The sequence below is a fragment of the Canis lupus genome, chromosome 6, assembly GCF_048164855.1.
Source record: "Canis lupus baileyi chromosome 6, mCanLup2.hap1, whole genome shotgun sequence".
Lineage (NCBI taxonomy): Eukaryota > Metazoa > Chordata > Mammalia > Carnivora > Canidae > Canis > Canis lupus.
In genome coordinates this window covers 47,796,775-47,816,539 of record NC_132843.1, presented here as the reverse complement: position 1 = coordinate 47,816,539, position 19,765 = coordinate 47,796,775, and the positions used below count along the sequence as shown (strand labels likewise).

General features: G+C 40.0%; 1 protein-coding gene across 5 annotated transcripts in view; it reads right to left on the bottom strand.

The window, feature by feature from the left end:
- The window catches only part of PLD5 (phospholipase D family member 5), a 409,798-nt gene that overhangs the window by 246,956 nt on the left and 143,077 nt on the right, over positions 1–19,765 (bottom strand). For 2 of the 5 annotated variants that reach the window (XM_072830384.1, XM_072830385.1), the window contains exon 2: positions 14,216–14,352. In XM_072830384.1, the coding sequence (XP_072686485.1) occupies positions 14,216–14,352 (137 nt within the window). Of the gene's footprint in view, positions 1–14,208; positions 14,353–16,258; positions 16,280–19,765 lie in introns of those variants that run through there. The other 3 variants (XM_072830386.1, XM_072830387.1, XM_072830388.1) reach the window with 3 other exon arrangements.

Here is a 19,765-nt window from a genome sequence, read left to right as displayed (position 1 = left end):
ACCCATGCTCTTCTGAGTTCCCGGCCACTTCCTCTCCATTTGCTCCCCATACCCACCCCCACCCCTTCTGGTTCCCACACTCCCAGCTGCTTAAATTTTAAGAGATTGTGGGGTTTTTTGGTTTTTTGTTGGTTTGTTTGTTTGCTTGCTTTAATGCAGGTTTCTAAGCCAAACCTATAGAAATTCTCATTGTATAGGATTAGATATAAACCCAGGAATGTGCATTTTAACAAGCACCCCGGAAGATTCTACAACAGGCATCTTGGATTATGCTTTGAATAAGACAGGTAGGTGGGTGGACACAGGTCCGAGAAAGTGTGGTGGGCCCCGGAAGACCTCTGGACTGGCCACAACATAGGATGGAAATTTGTTAAGGAGAGGATGTCCAGGCACAGCGGGCAGGGAACCCGAATCTCACAAGCATTGGAACTTTGTGCAGAACAGAAAAGCAACTCCCTCAGGTTCAAAGACAGCCAGTCTCTACTTCATGCAGAAAAACAATCTCCTGACCCAAGCCTTCAGTAAATTTTGGGCTAAAAAAGGCAGTGCAAGGATTTATATCTTAAAGATTTAAAAAAGAAAAAAGATTTTTTTCTTTTGAGGAGTGAAATCAGTGGGGGATGTATCGATAGTCAACATTATGTCCCCTAAAAAGTGCCCCTTCTCTGTGGGATGTCTGTGGTGGGTCCTGGGGAAGCAGGCTGAAGCCTTAGAATCAGGGTCTCTGGAAGGAAGAGGACAACAGTGCATCAGAGTCTAGGGAGGGGAAGTTTCTCTGAAGGGAGCTCCAGAGGGAAGCCCAGAGCTGTGAACTGGGACAGAGCTTTAGGTGGGCAAGCTTTGTGAGGGAGTGTGATGATTCAGAACCCACATGTTCCTGGGGCTCATTTCCGGGGCACAAGATATATAGTCTACTGGAATCCTAAACTGAATTTTTCCACCCCATCCCAGCAGATGCCAGAAATGAAGAGAGCGGTGGTCTGTATCAACAGCTGAGTTTTGTGATAGAAGGTACTCAAACTGTTGAGTAAAACAAGAGCCAAGAATGGATACAGAGCCTGAGAAGTGGGTGTGCGCTGCAGGAAACAGCAGGTAACGCTCACCACCCTTACTGTGGAAGTACGAGTTGATGGACCATGTACAGCAAAGTCACAGCACTGCCTCCCCGACTTTGGTGGGCAGCCCTCACCACAGCAGCCCTGGCTCAGCCCTCAGAGCATACAAATAAGAAAAGAGTCAGACAGTTCTGAATTTGAACTCAGAGTGACTCTTACTATGTGAATAGATTATTTAATAAGTCTGAAACTATCATTTCATCTATAAAATAAGGGCAATAATATCTGCTTTATTTTAAGAATAAATGAGATAACATTAGGTAACCTAGGTAGCTGCCATATTATAGGCACACACGAAGAGATAATTGCCATAATAAAGCCACATAAAACTTAAAAAGTGGTCCCCCGTGGCAGGTCACAGCCCACTGCCACCTGGAAGTCCAGTTCGAGACTCAGTATGTGAGAAGAACTACTTAGCAGGGTCATGTGATGATCAGATGAAAACATAATACGCACTCTGCTCCTGCCCAGTACCAATAAACAACATCACTGAGAACAGTATGTTAAAGACAAGAAAGCATTTGTCAGGCACCTGGATGGCTCAGTAGATTAAGCATCCGACCCTTGATTTAGGCTGTTTGTTATCTCAGGGTCCTAGGACCGAGCCCTAGGATCGACTCTGCTTGACTCTCCCTCTGCTCCTCCCCCCATTTGAGCACACACACACACTCTCTTTCTCAAATAAATATGTAAATAAATAAAAATCTTTTTTTTTAAAGAAAGAGAGAAAGCATTGCATAAAAGCTAGATAACAAAATATCCCAGCCTGCAAAATTTCTAATGAAGTACTTCATTTATAATATTGGACAAACTTGGCTCATCTCATTGTGGGAAATGTCACAATTATTGAAGCAAAAATATCACAGTGGAAGTTCGCTTTACAGAGGCACAAATGATCCATTTTCAGTGTCCTGTAAAACACATTAATAATTACCTGTGAATATCTCGTACAACTTGATATTTCTAAATCGATAGAAAAGAAGTCTCAAAAATCTCATTATACCTCTCTGATAAAACAGATTTGCTGTGTGTCATGTCATTTATTTTATTGCTATAACTCTTACAATGATGACTACTATATCATCTCAGACATTTTTCTATATTCTACTGGCTCCTCTATCAAGTCATACTTTTCCTACTCTGTTTATGCAAAGGACATGAATAGCCAAGTCACAGATGAAGAGGTAGATATGGTTCATAAACATGGCTTAAGATTTTCAACCTTACTCATGATTTTCTTTAAAAACAATAGAATACCACTTTTTGCCTTCATCAGACTGGCAAAGATAAAAGATTTGATAATATACAATCAAGTAGTATTGTATTCTTCAAGCACTGAAGAAATCAAGTAGTAGTATATCTTACTGATACAGACTCCCTGGAATACAATTTGTACTATCTATGTGAATTTAAAATGCACTTACCCTTTGACCTAGTAATTTCATTTGTGGAAATTTCAAGTATTCTCCTACATATGCTAAATGTAGACAGGTTAGGCTATTCACTGTGCCACTGTCTATTACAATAACAACAAAGCCTCCAAAGACCATAAATGTCCCTCAAATCAAAAAAGGACTGATAAATTATATTACAGCTATACAATGAACACTATGCAGCCATGGATATACCCACTTTTTGAGTTTATTTATTTCGGCAATTTCTACATCCAATATGGGGCTTGACCTCAGAACCCCAAGATCAAGAACCACACAATCTCCTGACTGAGCCAGCCCGGTGCCCCAGATCTACGTTATTTTAATAGGCAAAGATGTCCAGGAAAAAAAATTGGGGCACAAAAGCAAGATGCAAAACCATGTCTATATGCTGCCATTTGTTAGAAAAAGGGGACAGATACATAGATATACACACTACTTACACACATATGTACAAATTTATACATATATACACATGAATATATAAAATCATATTTCTGGAAGGATACACAAAAATATGTCAGCTGTGTCTCTGGGCAAGGAGTTCCAGGTTCTGTGATGGGAGAGTATTTTATTGTAAGATTCTGCATTTGGAAATTCTTTTGTTATCTGTATATATCAGTTTTTCAGTTGCAAAAACAGTTAATTGTTTAAAGAGGCAAGGGTCTAATGGAATAAATTGGAAATACAGGTGCAATAAAACAAGCAACATTGACTGAGGGAAATCCTAGTTTATGAGCTTTGCAGATTAAATATAAGGCACAAGATCTCCAACCCATGGAGGTTTCTCCCTTGTAGACAAGCAGCACATTTTAATTCATTTATTTTGTGTAAAACTCCATGGGTATGTGCTATTATTGCCACCATCATCTCACAGGTGAAGCAGGCTAAGGTGAAGCCACTGAGCTGGCACAGCAGGTGGCTGAGCTGAGCCACACAGCCAGGTCTCCAGGACGCCAAGCCCGAAGCGTGCACTTGGGTATCACACAAACACTACCCTTGACCTCCACTGCCTGGCGAGGGCCGGGGTTCCGAGATCTCCCCATGACTTGATGTGGTTTCAACAAACTACAATTTCTATTTTAGTAAAACAGAAACTCACAAGGCTCTGGTTTAAATGAAACAATGACACTTCTGGCCCTGGATGCTATCTGTCTTCGTGAGTAGGACTCAGAAAATAAGTGGCTGACATAACACCTCCCTTGGTAAGACACTTTGCTATCCTGCATGCGAACACTGACTTACTTCACGACAGCATGGAAGAACTGTTAATTTTAAAACGAGATAGTGAGGCTTCATTGACGTGCTAGCTCTGCTGAAGGGGCAAGAGTGAGGCGGCCCCAGTCCTCAGAGGCTAAGTTCAGTGCTTCAGACGCATCACCACAGCAAGCATGAGTCAAATCTGAAAACCAGCTTCAGATTCCAAATTTCACTGCACAATCTTATAGTGCTTGCAGTCACGTCTTTCAGGCTCACCCTTCTAGGTTTTTCCTCTGAAACATGACCCCGTTCTTAAACATTGCATTCCCAATCTGTAAGTTGCCCTAAATATAAAAAGTTCTATGACTCTGGAAGCTGAATTCTAGTCAATTCTTGAACAGATTTTTCTGGCAGTTTCTTTCTTTCTTTCTTTCTTTCTTTCTTTCTTTCTTTCTTTCTTTGTTTTTTTTTTTTCTTTTGGCAGTTTCTCTAATTGAAAGTTCTGATTCCAAAGTTTTTCCAGCTACAGGTCTATAAGCAAAGTACATGAAGGTCCACCAAGCATCTCTACCTACGTTTTCTTTTTATTCTTCTCCCTACTACTTCACAGTCAATGTTTCTCTCGCCTCAGGTAATGACTGGCTCTTCATGACTCCCCGTGGGAGGGACAGCTGTGTTTTCTGTCCCCAATGCTATTCACAATTCTCAAATATGGCTGTGCCTACGAGGGTTCAGTGAACTCTTTGAAAAATATATATCACATTCAAATAATCTTCTTGGAGAACAAACCTGGCAACAGGAAATGTCAACATCATTAATCATATATTAAGCTTCATTATAATTAAAACCTTGAAATAATTAGCTTCGGCTTCTTCTCCAAGTGGTAATTATAGACCATCAGCAAGTATCACACTCTCTCAAGTGTCTTCCTTTAAATATTAGATGTCAAAGATAAAAGATTATTTTAAAAATAATCTTTGAGATTTTAGGCATGGGCATATAAATGACACTTTCAGGGTGTTGGGCTATCAGATCTCCCATGATTCAAGAAATCTGCATTTTTATTTGATTCAGTGGTCAAACTAAGATGTGACCATGGGCTATTCCGTTTGAGAATAGAATGCAGAAGAACAAAAATATCTGTATTTAAAAGTCTGAGGACTTCTATTTTCCTTCATTTAAAATTAAGCATTTATCTTGCATTCCCATTTATTATTAGTTTGTTTATTCAGTGCTAGTTAGAAAAAAATTATATTAGATTATTCTATTATTTTAGCAATTCTCCAGGTTTCTTCTTCTAACTCATTTCCATGTGATGGTCTTTAAGTACATGTGTATAAACTTCCATCTCTCCTTTCATAATCCTTAGTTAATTCCCCCAAGCAAATTGCACCATGGAGGGATAATAAATTAATCTAGATAATACATACTATCTCAATGAGCAGTATTACTCCTGTACTTTCTACTTGTGTTTACATGGAAATCATTGTCCATTAAAAAAGAGTACCTGCTCAGTCTTGATGTCTGAGCTACTGTCTAAGATGCAAAAGAGAAAAACAGATGGGGTCCCAGGTTCTAAGGGTTTGTTTTTTTTTTTTTTTTTTTTTTTTTAATTTTTATTTATTTGTGATAGTCACAGAGAGAGAGAGAGAGAATGAGGCAGAGACACAGACAGAGGGAGAAGCAGGCTCCATGCACCGGGAGCCCGACGTGGGATTCGATCCCGGGTCTCCAGGATCGCGCCCTGGGCCAAAGGCAGGCGCCAAACCGCTGCACCACCCAGGGATCCCTAAGGGGGTTTTTGATCTATGGAAGGAGACAGTGGAGAGACAGAACTGCTGGTGACACCAACAGAAGGCCTAAGCTGCCATTACAGAAATGAAATGGTCTCATAGTTTTGGAAAGCAGGCAAAGGAATTAAGAAATCAAAGCAGGTGGGGTACTCTGTCCAGGTCCCTAGGAGAAGGTGGTTGCCCTGATAATGAGTAGAGGTTCAATACATAAAGCAAGTAACATGCAGTGAGCACGTGAGACCAAGCAGTGTTCTAGGTGCTCTACATTAACAATGTATTGGTAGAAAGAGCTGGGCCAGTTGGTAAACAAGGAGAAAGGATGAGAAAAGAAAGAAACCATGGGACTTGGGTATGAAAGGTGGAGGTAAAATATAAGGAATGGATTAGAAATTGCCAGGGGGAGAGTGGGAAAAGAGAAAGATTTGAATAACTCATATTAAGTACTGCCTCGTCACAGAAGTGGGCAGTGCAAAGGGTATGAGCAGCTGAATACACAAATGATCAACAGCCAGACCATATATCTAAGAACCAGGACTCTGCCCCGCAACCTGCAGCAACCTGACCAAGATGCCAACCTCTCACCTATGGCAAGAAGCCCAGAAGTCAGCCTGCTATAAGTCAGACCTGCAGAAAGGCAAGCTATTATCTCCAGTTACAACCCAGAACACCAAACAATAACTTCTGTAACCAAAATGGCCAGGACTTGATTAATAATGGAACAGCTTCCCTAATTTTTTGCCTACAACTTAGGACCAACTGGGTCGAGCCATCATGCTCCCCGACCCAATCACACAGGATGCCCTGCTTTGAGTTAGCCCTCCTCTGGTGACTCAGTCAGTTGAGCGTCTGACTCTTGATTTTGGTTTAGGTCATGATCTTAGGATCCTGGGATGGAGTCCAGCATTGGGTTCCCCACTCAGTGTGGAGTCTGCTTGGGGATCTGCTCACTCTCTCTCTCTCTCCCTCTGCTGCTCCCCCTGCTTATGTGCACATGTGCTCTCTCTCCCTCTCTCTCTCAAATAAATAAATCTTAAGAAAAAAAGATTCAGTAAGAAATGGATACCAGCACCATAAAAGGAAGAACACATCAAGAAAATTAGAAAGGAACTAGGTTCATTTTTTGTCCATATGGACAAATTGGGAAAGGATGTAAAACAAAAGTTCTAGATCCAGTTTCTGCCAGTTTCTTCTGCCTTTCATCATTTTTATTGGGTTGGTACATTGGAATTCTATTTGTAGGAAATCTCTTTAGACAGTCAGAAAAGTGCTCAGATATCAAACACTGAAGGCAAAAAATGGACCCTTCTAAATTTGGGAGCAACACTAATTTAAAAATATGGTTTAGTTTGTCAATATAAAGCATGACAGATCAAAATTAATACACATAAAGGGAAAAATTAGTAAGAAAAGGATGGAAAATGGATTACAAGGTCTTCATTTCTTTGGAGCAAAGTACGATAAAACTTCAAAGGGGCTGAAAACACCTGCATGAACTCATGCCCCTTCATAAAAATAACAACAACCAACATTTACTGAGCATTTATTACATAACAGATGCTACTATATGAAAGGCACTTACATTAACATATTTAGTACTTACAGAAACCTTTCAAGTAAGACTTGTCTTTATTGTACAGATGAAAAAAAAAGTAATACAATAAAAATCAAGAAACTTGCTCAAGATTGCAATCTCCTAAGTGGTAAAGCCAGACTAGAACCCAGGTAATTTGGTCCCATGGTCCATGTTCTCGTGTCTATAAATATAAAAGGGAGGGAAAGGAAGAGGGATATTGCTCAGTCATAAAGGTAATTTAAAGAACCTTTCTTGGTTTCAATTTATCTACCACCAACACCCTTTTGGGAAAATCTAATGACACCCTAGAACTTAGATTCTGGTTTTTAATATAAATTCTTCATGAAAAGGATGCAGAACTCATTGGACAGTAGATAATAGCATGTCCCAAAGCAAGAAAATTCAAAACGGGGCCAAAACAGCTTGTTGTTGCCAGAAAGCAAGGCTGCTCTGAGAGATATCTGGAATGATGTCAAAAAATACAAAAGACAGATCCCACTGGCCAAGTAATGACAATTTGGGCATTAAAAGGGAAAACAATGATTAAAGCAAGTTGAGTCTGTGAAGATAGCTCTAAGGCCATGATACTCAAAGAGGAAGGACAAAACGCTAGGTTATTGCCAATGCACAGAGGTCTCTCAATACTGTACTCTAGAAATGTCATATATTAATGGACTAAATTACAGATGCTCTACACTGGAGCTGCAACTGGGTTATTAGTATAGATACATCTATAAAGATTGTTTATCATTTTAAATAGGAAAATAATGGATCAGAAGAAGAAATTCATAAAACAAAGTATATGAAAAATATAGAGAGGTCAGTGGTTTTTTGTTTTTGGTTTTTTTTTTTTTTTTGGAATAAAGAGAGAGAGCGAGCATGGGGGGGGAGAGGAAGAGGAAAAAAGAGAATCCCGAGGTTCCAAGCCCAGCATAGAGCCTGAAGCAGAGCTCAATCTCACTACCCTGAGATCAAGACCTGAGCCAAGATCAAGAGTTGGAACTTAACTGAGCCATCCAGGAGGCCCTAGAAGTTAGCTTTTTAATAGAAAAATTGAAAAATTAGAAAGCAGATATGAAGTGGATATGTGGAGAGGTGGTATATTACAAAGTGAGTCTGGCTCTTGCTATATACTTTCTGTAGTGGTCTAGTCCATCTTTATTGGCGCACCACTATGGTAATTTATACATTGGTTGACCCAGGCTCAAATATTTCATGGATCCCATTCTGTGCAGACCCAAGTCTATTCACTTTATTTATTTATTTTTTTAATTTTATTTTTTCACTTGAGAGAGAAAGAGCAAGCATGCACAAGCAGGCAGCAGGGGTAGAGGAAGATGGACAAGCAAACTCCCCACTGAGCAGGGAGCCCAATGTGGGGCTTGATCCCAGGACCCTGAGATCATGATCTGAGCCAAAGGCAGACACTTAACCAATTGAGCCACCTAGGTACCCCTCCCTATTCACTTTAGAATGAAGAAAGATCTCTGGGTTTAGGAACAGTGGGAATCATGTATGCAGACTTCATTGGTCTATTCCCTCAAGCTTCAGACCAAGTAGGCATAAGCTAAAATGTATATGCAGATTTGTAGGCAAGAGTAGGCCCAACCAGGACAGTAGCCACATAGACATGGGGCTGATTCAGAAGGGGAAGAGGCAAGTGTGAGGAGGTCCAGAAGCAGTGGCAGCCATATCTACTGTGACAGGATAAGTGGCAAGTGTCCATCAACATGATTAGAAGATAATGATGACCCACCTCAAATTTTATGGATATGTAGTTGTTAAATGCTAGTTTGCAGACATTAGCTGGCATATTGTTTATAGAAATTAGGCCTGAGGTGCAGGAGGAGCAGGGTGTGGACTGGTTCTATGTGTATTTATCAGAGAGGTGTGATAAAAAGAAGCCCTCTTCCAGTAAGTGTGTAATGGTTCTCTACTACACAGGGCAATAACAACCCACAACAATGGATGAAAGGTGAGAGAGATACAAAACAAAACAGAGGCCTCTCATCTGAAAGGGTAGCCAGTGCACACGGAAGTAGGTGTTCTGCAGGAATAGCAGCTGGACATAAGTTCCAGTGTCCCTACTAGTCCCTGGGGATGTGATGTGTGGAAAACCACACAGTGCACTTACCTCTTACAAGAATAGTATAAGATGATAATCGGAGGCACCAGTGGATCATAAGATAGCCAAGCCACAGAACATATGTGATCTCCACTGGCAGGTTAAGCCATTCTTGACTATGCAGTGGTGCCCCCAAGCTCACTGAGATGCAGTTTGCAGCAGAAACTAGAAAATTTGCCCTTCACCCCCATAAGTAAGTCAAGTGACATGGAGGTTCATATTTATAGAGACTGAATCAGCAATTAAACACACGGGAAAATGATGGAAACTACCCTGAAATTTGGTACAAAGAGGCAAAGAAATAGGCCAAAGTAGTCATTTACTGAGGTCAAAGATCTGGTTTCCTGGCATAACAAGTAAGGTCAGTTAAAAAGCATTTGGGAAGATAAGAGCAGTTGTTAATTCATAGATTCATGTGGAAAATTATGAAAATCAAGAGTGTCACTATCATTAGTACAGTATTTTAGAGGCGAAGTAACAAAAAGGGGGACATAAAACAATGTCAGAAAATATAAAGAAGACATTTTTTATATGGAAATACATTTTTTTTAAGAAAGACATAAAAGTTTGGGAAACACTGAGTGGACAATATGATTCTGAGTATTAATCTAGCAGAAGGTAGAAAGGCATCTTGGCTAGTTAGTAGAGTTAAGATGAATTAAAGCAGTGTACAGATGACACTTGAACAATGTGGGGGTTAGGGGCACTGAACTTTGTGCAGTCAAAATTCCACATACAACTTTTGACCCCTCCAAAACTTAACTACTCCTAGCCTGCTGTTGAGCAGAAGCCTTACCAATAATGTCAACAGTGGATTAACACACATTTTGTATGTTCCATGTAATATTTATTGTATCCTTACAATAAAGTAAGCTAGAGAAAAGGAAATTTTATTAAGAAAATCATCAGGAAGAGAAAATACATTTACAGGACTGTACTGATTTTATAAAAAAAAATCTGCATTAACGGTGGACCCATGCAGTTCGGACCTGCGTTGCTCAAGGGGGCAGCTGTACTTAGGAAAGGCTGCTGCGGATGAGATCTTGGGGAGAGGCTGTCAAAACAGCGAGAAGGAAATGCCCTGACGAGCTAGGATGTCACGCACTCTTCCAACTTTCAGGAGCAAGGAGAGCTGCAAACACAGAGGGAGCTTAATTACAAAGCAGCAAGATCTCAACAAAGGATGCAGTGTGCAGGCAGTGTTCTCACGATAATGCCACCAGGAGAAAAGCCTAAAGAGGAAACCAGCAGCCAGGGAAATAAATGGTACTTGGAAGGGAAGCATCATGTGATCCTGTTAGTGTGGCCCTGGGCTAGAACCTGGGGATCTCTGGGCCAGTATGAGGAGGAGGTCAGGAGAGGAAGAGGTGGACTTTTGTGCAGAGGAGCTAAGTTGTGACTGGCACGCTTCCTAGAGCTTCTGCAGGAGGCAGCGTCCCCCCAACCCGTTTGCCTCAGTGCCAGCGTACTCAGTGGGTGCATCTCCACATTGCCCCTCCTTTCTCACACTAGGGGCATCCCTGCTGTGTGTCTAGGAGGACCCAAGACTAAAGCACAGTGCAACTCCCTCTCCTCTGCAGGTTGTTCCAGCACTAGAGCAGCGAATGAGGATGGGGGTGGATAGAACCAGGAGTCAACCAGCGGAAGAACCAGCAATGTGGTTGAGGCCAGAGATCCGAGGAGGCCAGCTAAGACTTGAAGATACTGCAGCCACCATCGTGGACACACTGGCCATGGTCTGGCAGAGGAGAAGAAGAAAATGAAAACAAAAGGGGTTGGTATAAGAAGAGGTTCAGGGAACTAGGAGATCAGATATGCGAATGGACAATGGTCAGACTGTGTCTATAAAAACCAGACTCTGCCCCACCAGCTGCGGCCACCTGACCAAGACACCAACCTCCCACCTACAATAACCAGCCTGGGAAGCCAGCCTACGGAATATCCGGCTTGTAGAAAGGCCATTTCTATCAACAATCCAAGACATCAATCATTAACTTCTGTAGCCTTGTGCTCCAAATGGCCATGACTTGATTATTAACTACCAGCTTCCCTAATTTTTGTTCCCACTTCCAACTCAGGACCAAGCAGAGAAAGCCAAACATGTACCTCTTAACCAAGAACAGAGGATGCCTCGATTCCAGAAGCTGGCCAGCCTCCAGTTTTCCCCTGCCAACAGCCCCCACAGGACACACCTGAAGGCTTCTCATTTCCCCTCTAGAATGTACTCTGGGCCCTCTACTTGTCTTTGAGTCTCTGCCAGAAGTGATGGTGGCTGGCTGCTTTGCCATAGCCAGCCCTAAATAAACAGTATCTGTTCTCCTGTGGTTGTTTTCCCTTCACTTCCCCAGAACCACCGAGTACACTCAGGATAGAGCAGATTCAGGATAAGTGAGGATGCTGGAGGAACAGGAAGTTGGTTGTGAAGAGGGAAGGGGATTTCTGACACGCTGGAAGGACGGAGAAAGGGTTTGTATTGACATATTGCTTGTGATGAGTTTCCTGCTGCTTTCTTAGGGGGTATGCAATTTACCAAAAAAGCCCTGTGAGACAGATTTCTTTTAATCTACCACCTTTAAGAGAAACAAAATTAAAACTGCCTTCAAAATAGTGGGATCCATCTTTTTACAGTACCAGGCTACGCCCCCAAGTGCCCTCTGACATTGCCCCTGTGCTCCTGACCACAGCACCTTGTTGCCTCAACTGTCTCTTATTAACTGTGCTGCAGGTCCTCCTTCAGTGCTGCCGTGCTCTGTAAACAGGTATGGAATGGGATAATGAAATGAATATCTTGTCCAAATTTACAGAGTTGTAAGTAGTATAATGTAGTTTTGAATCCAGATCTTTCTGGTTTCAAATTCTATGGTCTTTGACTGAAGGAGGCTTACTTGGAAGTACAACAGTGAAATGGACATCAAATTTATTGACTTGGGGTGGTCAAAACAATAGGCTATAGTGTTGGGAAGTAAATTTTAGTTACTAAGCATGATGGCAAGGGATAGGGTGGACAGTCGGAGGTTGTCAGCCAGGGACAAGAGAAGGTGGGAGAGAGTCCCAGAATTAGCAGGTGATGTTGCCTATACCATGGAGTGATTGGACAACGTAAGAAAGTTCCAACAAGTTAAAATGAGAACTACTGGGAGCAGATGGTGGGCAGTGGGTTGTCTGATTGGAGACTAGGGCTGGACTGGACACAAGGAATTATCACTACTCAACCTTCGTCCTGTGAGCTAGAGAGAGGAGACAGAGCAGAAGCTTCTCAGGATGAGGTTGGAGGGGCTGAAGGCTCTGGAAAACATGGCTGTGTGGAGGGGGATCCTGGTAATCAGGCAGTGGTTCCAGCTACCCAGGGGAAAGGCAGCCGGGGAATGATGGGTCATTAGAAGAATATGTTCCAGGTTGAGGGAGGAGCAGTGAGTCATCAGGATTGAATTATTGATTGAGATGGAGAAATAAGCAGACGCACATTCTGGTGTATGAGCTTGAAGTAAAAATCAGATTAAATTATAGCTTCTTGCAAGTGAAAAGAGGAATAGTTCTAAGGCTCCGTTTTTTTGTTGAAAACTACACATACCTGCTAATGTGTGTTAAAAGGTCCTGCATATTTTGTCTTACAGAAGTTGTTACCATTTGCCCTTTATAAACCTGCTTTCTAGGTGCTGGGGTTTGCCATTTCAAGAACTCAGCCAACATCATGACAAAGTGGGCTGACAGGGGGCAGAGCCAATCCACAAAACAAGATGAGTCACTGGCCCCTTGTCCACGGATGTTTCTATCCCTCGTGTCATAGGATTCTCAGAAAGTACTGGTGCAGGAGTGTTCAGGAGGAAGATGGTGACAATCTATTATCGCCCTATTGCTTTACTTATAGTCTCAACACAATTTTTATCCCAAATTCAGTCTGGGAAGTAAATATAGGGACCCCTTTCAAACAAATTAGAATAAATCTAAAACTGTATGCTACTTTCTCTCTTATAATCTTTGTTCTGCATATAATACTGTTGTCTGGTAACTAGACCACAATGTTCCATTGGTTAACAAATAAACTTCAATTGTCTTTTCCAGACATTTTTTGTGCCACCTATTCACCCTTCAAGGCAAAATCTCCAAGATAAAAACCCACATACACATTACCAAGTTATTGTTGATCCTAAGCTAGAAAAGAGGGGCACTCAGACTAATAACGCTTGCCCCAGGGACAAATTACAATTAAAATTCATCATCAGCTCTATTTCATAACTGTGGTAGTTGTGTGCTCTAACTTCATCTTTGCAGCAACATGTAATAAAAATAGACTTCTTATCTATCTTTCCCCTGCCTTGATGCTTTCCTGTACCAAAAAAAAAAAAAAAAAAAAAAAAAGAGCAGCTCATGGAAGAGTTGGATAAGGAGATTTAATGGGATAAAACCATGCCCTGATGCCTCTGCCAGTCAGGAATGATCCCAAGGAAATGCTATGTAAGGTAACCAAAGAGACATAATACATAAATATAATGTAACTATTTCTAGGTTAATAACAAACTATGTGCTACATTAAGATAGAGGAGGCACATGTCTTCTTAGAGACATGTTGATTTGTTTAATCCAGAATTTTAAGTTGGAATTTTTCCAGAGATGTATGCTTTTTTAACTTCCATTTAATACAACAACTAGCACAGTGTCCTCTGCCCATCTGGAGTGCTCATTTTCATCAACCTCATCATGGAAACAACCAAAACCTCATTGACAGACAGATGGGTCTCCAGAAATGCAGACTGTACAAAATTTCATTCTGTCCACCATCCCCCTGTATAGAATGTGCCTAAATTGTAAAAAACTGTCATTGAATGAAATCCTTATACATTTTAATTCCCTTGGTCTAGAGAGTCACAGGGAGGTTAGATGATCATGTGTACTCATGGTATTGTTCTACCATCTAGCCTTCTCTTTGGCTTTTCTGCCCGCCCCCTAAAAGAGAAGTTTTGTTTGTTACCTCTTACCGACATTTATTTTGACAATTTTTTTCTGAGAGTCCATCCTCATCCTCTCCCATGATGTCCACAGCAGAAAATATCAATGCAACGAGAATGGCAAAGCAGCACACCAGGGCGAAGATCACAATGCATTTCTGCTGGGACTGTCAAGAGAAAGAAGGAAAAGAAAAGTAAGAAGCAGCTTTTACTTAGAAACCTCAGATGTGACAGCTTTTCAAAATCCTCTAGGAAACAATTACTTTCATCACTGCTAGTGAAGAGCTGCCCTCTGGGTGAAATCCTGAAGCTCATTCCTCAACATAGCCTTCAACCCCCCACTAAGTATGTTAGAACTTGCTCAATAATGCAAGTGCTACATCGAGACTCCTGAACGAGTTCACTCTTCCTCTTTCTCATCAAAAGCAGTCCAGGAGATCTGGAGATCTTCTACAAGATCTACAAAGAGCACTACAAAGTCTGTTAGTGCAAATTAAAAAAGAAACACAGAGGGCTCAATAATGATTCTCTGTCCCCTGTTATTACCACCATCTTCCATGCGCTCAAACTCTGTATCTTCTTGATTTTCCCACCTGGTCTTGCTCTAAGACCTTTATTATGATGGCTTTAGGAGAGATGCCCCTGGCAGGTGAGGATGAGTTCCACACTTTGATCCGAAATTAGGTCTATCAGATGCCAGCCTCTTGGGCATTTAACTGACATCATCCATTTCAAAACCACTGAACACCATAATAACCAACATTCATACTTTCAATATAATTTTCACTTAGAAACACAAGCCAAAGTTCCAGCTACTTATGTCCTTATCTTTAGGACCAAGTGTTGTATTTTGAGACATCCCTGTCTCCAGGGGTTCATGACCACAGATGGCAGAAGATGGAGTCATGGTCACTGGCAGCAGCCATTGCCACCAAAACAAATCATTCTGCCTGTGTTCTATTTATTAGATAAATCTGCATGGGGAAAAGAAGAGAAAGAATAATTTTTAATTTTAATTTTTAAAAGTGTTTCTCAAAGTTTTAGGAATTATATACAGGAAGGGAAAGAGTGATCATTGACCAGATGGCCAGGAGTAATTCCCTTAGTGATGAGATACGTACATGCACACACACACACACACACACACACACACACACTTCAGAGCTTTGTTGAAACCAGCTGGCTTTGTTTCTCCTACCACCTCCCTTCTCTTTATCTCCACAGACACATAGTCTCCAGAGAACCAAGGAACCTCCCCGGCTCAGGATCCAGTCTATCCAGGAAAAGCCTCAGATAACAAATTCTAGAGAAAGGTGTTGTGGAAATAAAGGTGCTCCCATGACTATGAGTTCAAATTGTTGATTCTTTCTAGAGGCTTTGTTTTCTGACTTTGCTGAGGTATCTCCAGAAAAGCTTGCTCTAAATCCCTTCCTACCTGTCACTGTGTCCTTCTCTTACTCTAAACTCAGGGAGAAAGTGGGGGAAACCCCAAGAGAGACACAACCATCGTTCTTTACCCTTAGGCCCCCAGTATCTTTAAGGCATGGGTATGTTTTATTCTTTCCATCCCAAGCAACCTGAATGGGACCTGACAAATAGAAGGTGCCCAAGAAATAATGACTGTGTAAGCAAAGTGAATGAATGAAATGAAAATCACAAGCATGTGGAGTGACATGAAGGTTTTTCGAGACTCAGGTATGGTCTTCCAGAGAATTAGCTTCCTTCAATATTTTGGTGATTGATAATCTTACAGCTTATCCTTGTGTTCACTCTCTGTTTGAGCCAGAGGCATATCCATGGGCTGTATTTACCCACTATATCAAACTCTGCAGAACAGGCTGTGCATTCATCCCCAATTCCTCACTAATTTTTTAAGAAGCAGCATAGTGAACTGGTTGAGGGCACAGACTTTGGGACCAGATTGCTTGGATTCCTCCACAAAGTTATTTAGCCTTTGTGCTTCAGATTCCTGTGTATCAAATGGAGAGGACAGTCATGAAATAAGAGTAACAACTGTCTCATAGGGTTGTGACTGATCATTAAGTTAAATGAGTAAAGCCCTTAGGACAATACCTGGACAGCTGGATGAGTGTTTGCTGTTGTAGTTTATGCACCTCTGAGCTGCCTCAAATATTCTGGAGAAACAAGGTAAAGATATGAATAAATAAGTAACACACAGGGATGCCTGGGTGGCTCAGTCGGTTTAGCATCTAACTCTTGATTTTAGCTCAGGTCATTATCTCAGAGTCGTGAGATTGAGCCCCATGTTGGGCTCTGTGCAAGGTGTGGAGTCTGCTTGAGATTCTCTCTCTCTGCCTCTCCCTCATCCCCTCTCTCCCTCTCTAAAAAGAAAAAAGTAAAAGAAAAACCTACAACAAAAACTACATGTGTAAGAGAGAAGCAGAATGATAGAGGCAGAGTAGGAGAGGAAGACATAGAAGAGAAATGTGAGATGAAAGCTGTCTAGGATAAAATTTTTGAGAAATTTTTCTAGCCACCTCAGACGCATTGTAATCACCTAGAGGGCCTGTGAAAACACACATTGAAGGACCCCATTTCCAAAAGTTTTGGTTGAATGGCTGAATTGGTCTGGGATGGGTTCAAAAATGTGCATTTGTAACAAGCTCCGAGGTGACACTGATGCTGCTGTTCCAGGGGCCAGACTCCGAGGAATCAAACTATCACCCATACTAAATCCTGTGATTTTTTAAAGATTTTATTTATTTACTTATTTAGAGAGAGATAAAGGGAGAGAAAAAGAGTGGTGGGAAAGGCGGAGGGGGAAGGGAGAGAACACCCCAAGCAGACTCAGCACTGAACATAGAGCCCAACCCTGAGACCATGACCCAAGCAGAAATCAAGAGTCAGATGCTCAACCAACTGAGCCACCTAGGTGCCCCCTTAGTCCTGCTTAATATATGTCCATCCTTCAAACGCATCTCCTTTATAAGTTCATTTTCTTTTTTTAAAGATTTATTTATTTATTTGAGAGACAGAGAGCACAAGCAGGGGGAGGGACAAACAGAGGGAGAGAAAGAGAATCTTAAGGAGACTTCCTACTGAGCACAGAGCCCAATAATGGGCTGGATCCCAGGACTCTGAGATCATGACCTGAGCCAAAATCAAGAGTCAGATGTTTAACAAAAGACAAGCTTTTACAGTTAAATAAGCCACCCAGGCACCATGATAAATACAACCAATGTGGGAGCTTAGAAATAATTTTAAATAATTTTTTAAATTTTTGAGTGAGTTTTCTCCTACCCTTTACTTCTTATTAATTTTAATGATATTCATTACTTGTATAATCAGAAACTGTTTGCTGTTAACTATTTTGAAAAAAACACAAAATATAAAAAAGAAAATATATCACTCCCAGTCCCACTCAAACAAAACTGCCACTAGCATTTTGTTCTCATTCATTCCTATATATTATGTCTACTGATCTAACTCTCTGAAAATATTGGTATCATGCTTGTACAGTTTTGCATTCTGCTTTTTGCACTTGATCATGCTCTAAGGTCATTAAATATTCTTCTACGGCATAGTTTTAAATTGTTGCATCACATTCCATTGCATGGATATGTCACACATTGAAGGACCCCATTTCCAAAGGTTTATTCCAAGAATAAAGGTTTATTCCTTTATTCCAAGAACTTTTTTTAAAAAGCCACTCATTTAACAACAGAAAATAAACATTCTTGTCATTTTACCCTATTTCCCTATAAATTACTAACAGAAACAAACAAAAAACTTTTGGAGGGGTGTAAAGCAAAGTAATGATAACACATTAATCTAGTCCCAAAGAGACTCTAACAGGACAGTATAATTAAACATTATATAAAAAAAAACCTTTTTATTTTTAAATAAAATCCTAAAGAATAAATCCTAAAGAAGTTAATACCTAATGCTTCATCCACAACAATATTGATTTGTTTCCCTTTTTTTCTGAATTTTATGATAAAAGTCAGTAAGAGTTCTAGTTAATATGTGTGCTACTGGAAGTACTTTGATATAATAACTCCCATAAATTTCTATTAACTTCTATTCATTTAATTCTATATTATCTTATTCTACTAATATGAAAAATTGACCCAGTTATTTTCATTTTAATTCATCAAAGAAGAGGAATTCAGACTCTGATATTCATTTTTATTTTTTTATTTTTTTATTTTTTTTTGATATTCATTTTTAAATGTCCCCTTGAAAGAATTTACTGGAACAATATAAGGTCAGACCACTACTTTCCTTAGTCTCCTTTCTTTTACATTTCATCAAAAATGAAACATTCTGTTCAAATGACAGCCAAAGGGCCTCACAAATGAGACCATATTCCCAGATTACCACGACATTTATTCATTTTCAAATCCTTAACAGATCATTTCAGATCAGTCAGGAATCAATTTGAAACACACTTTTCTGTTTTTATTGAATAGAATAAAAGAACGCAAAGTTTTAAAGAGAACTCATTAACATGATTACATCCTCAACTTCACTAATAAGCTCAACCAATTAAAAGAAAACAAAACTTGAAATGCTATTATCCTGCATCAGTCTATACTTTACACTGGAGATTGTATTGAAACAGTTTTGAAAAGAACCTCTTGCTTGGTCAAGAAATAAATGTAATTATGCTAACACTGAAAATATTTAAATATATCTTTATCAAATACATTTTAGCTTAATACAGAAAAAGAGATGTACAACCTCTAAATGAGAAAGAGTCTTAAATTTGTGACTTGAAAGTATAATGTATTCCAACTTGGGCTTTTATACCATCTGATAAACTCTTAAAAGGAATTTGCACCCATGTGTCTAGGGGTAAAATATATACTTGCAAAAATTAACCATAAATTAAAATTGTTCATATTATTTCTTCATTTATTTGCCATGACAATTTTTAAAACAAAATCATGGTGAAGTCTTAAAAATAACAATTTTTATTTGTGCAGCTTTTAAAACTTACAGAGCTGGAAGTCCTTGTACAATTATTCTCCATGCAAAAGATGTCAAAATTAGGACTCAAAGACATTGGGTTACTGAACTGTCCAATGTGACCCAACGAGCTGGAGACAGTCCAGGGATTTAATTTAGGTCTCTGAGTCTAGTCTCTAGGTCTGTTCTATAGATGCAAACTTCTTCTTTTCTGGTTTAATTTTCTTGACTTCATTTTCTACTTAATATTAGCTATTATTATTGCTATTTATTTTGTTATTTTTATTATTAGTTTTTAGTTAACCAATTCCCATGTGGCCCATTAAAAATGAATGTTGAACATTTATTTGGCTCTAAGCTGTGGAGACAGGGCATTCTTGGACCTTTAGAACTTTCCTATGATTCTAAATGTGTTCCTAGCTTGAGTTCCTAGACATGTTCCCAGAAAAAAATAGGTCACCCAGAAGATTCATAGTAATCTTAGCTGGTGACTTATCAATCTCCTGAATAATGATCACATTCTTGAACCACAGTAGAAAATTTAAACTATACATTACTTAAGGGCTTTGCTTTGAAAATCATTTTAAAAGAATTATCACTTCACTTTCCACATACATTTTGATGTTTCCTGGGGTTCTATTTTAGAAT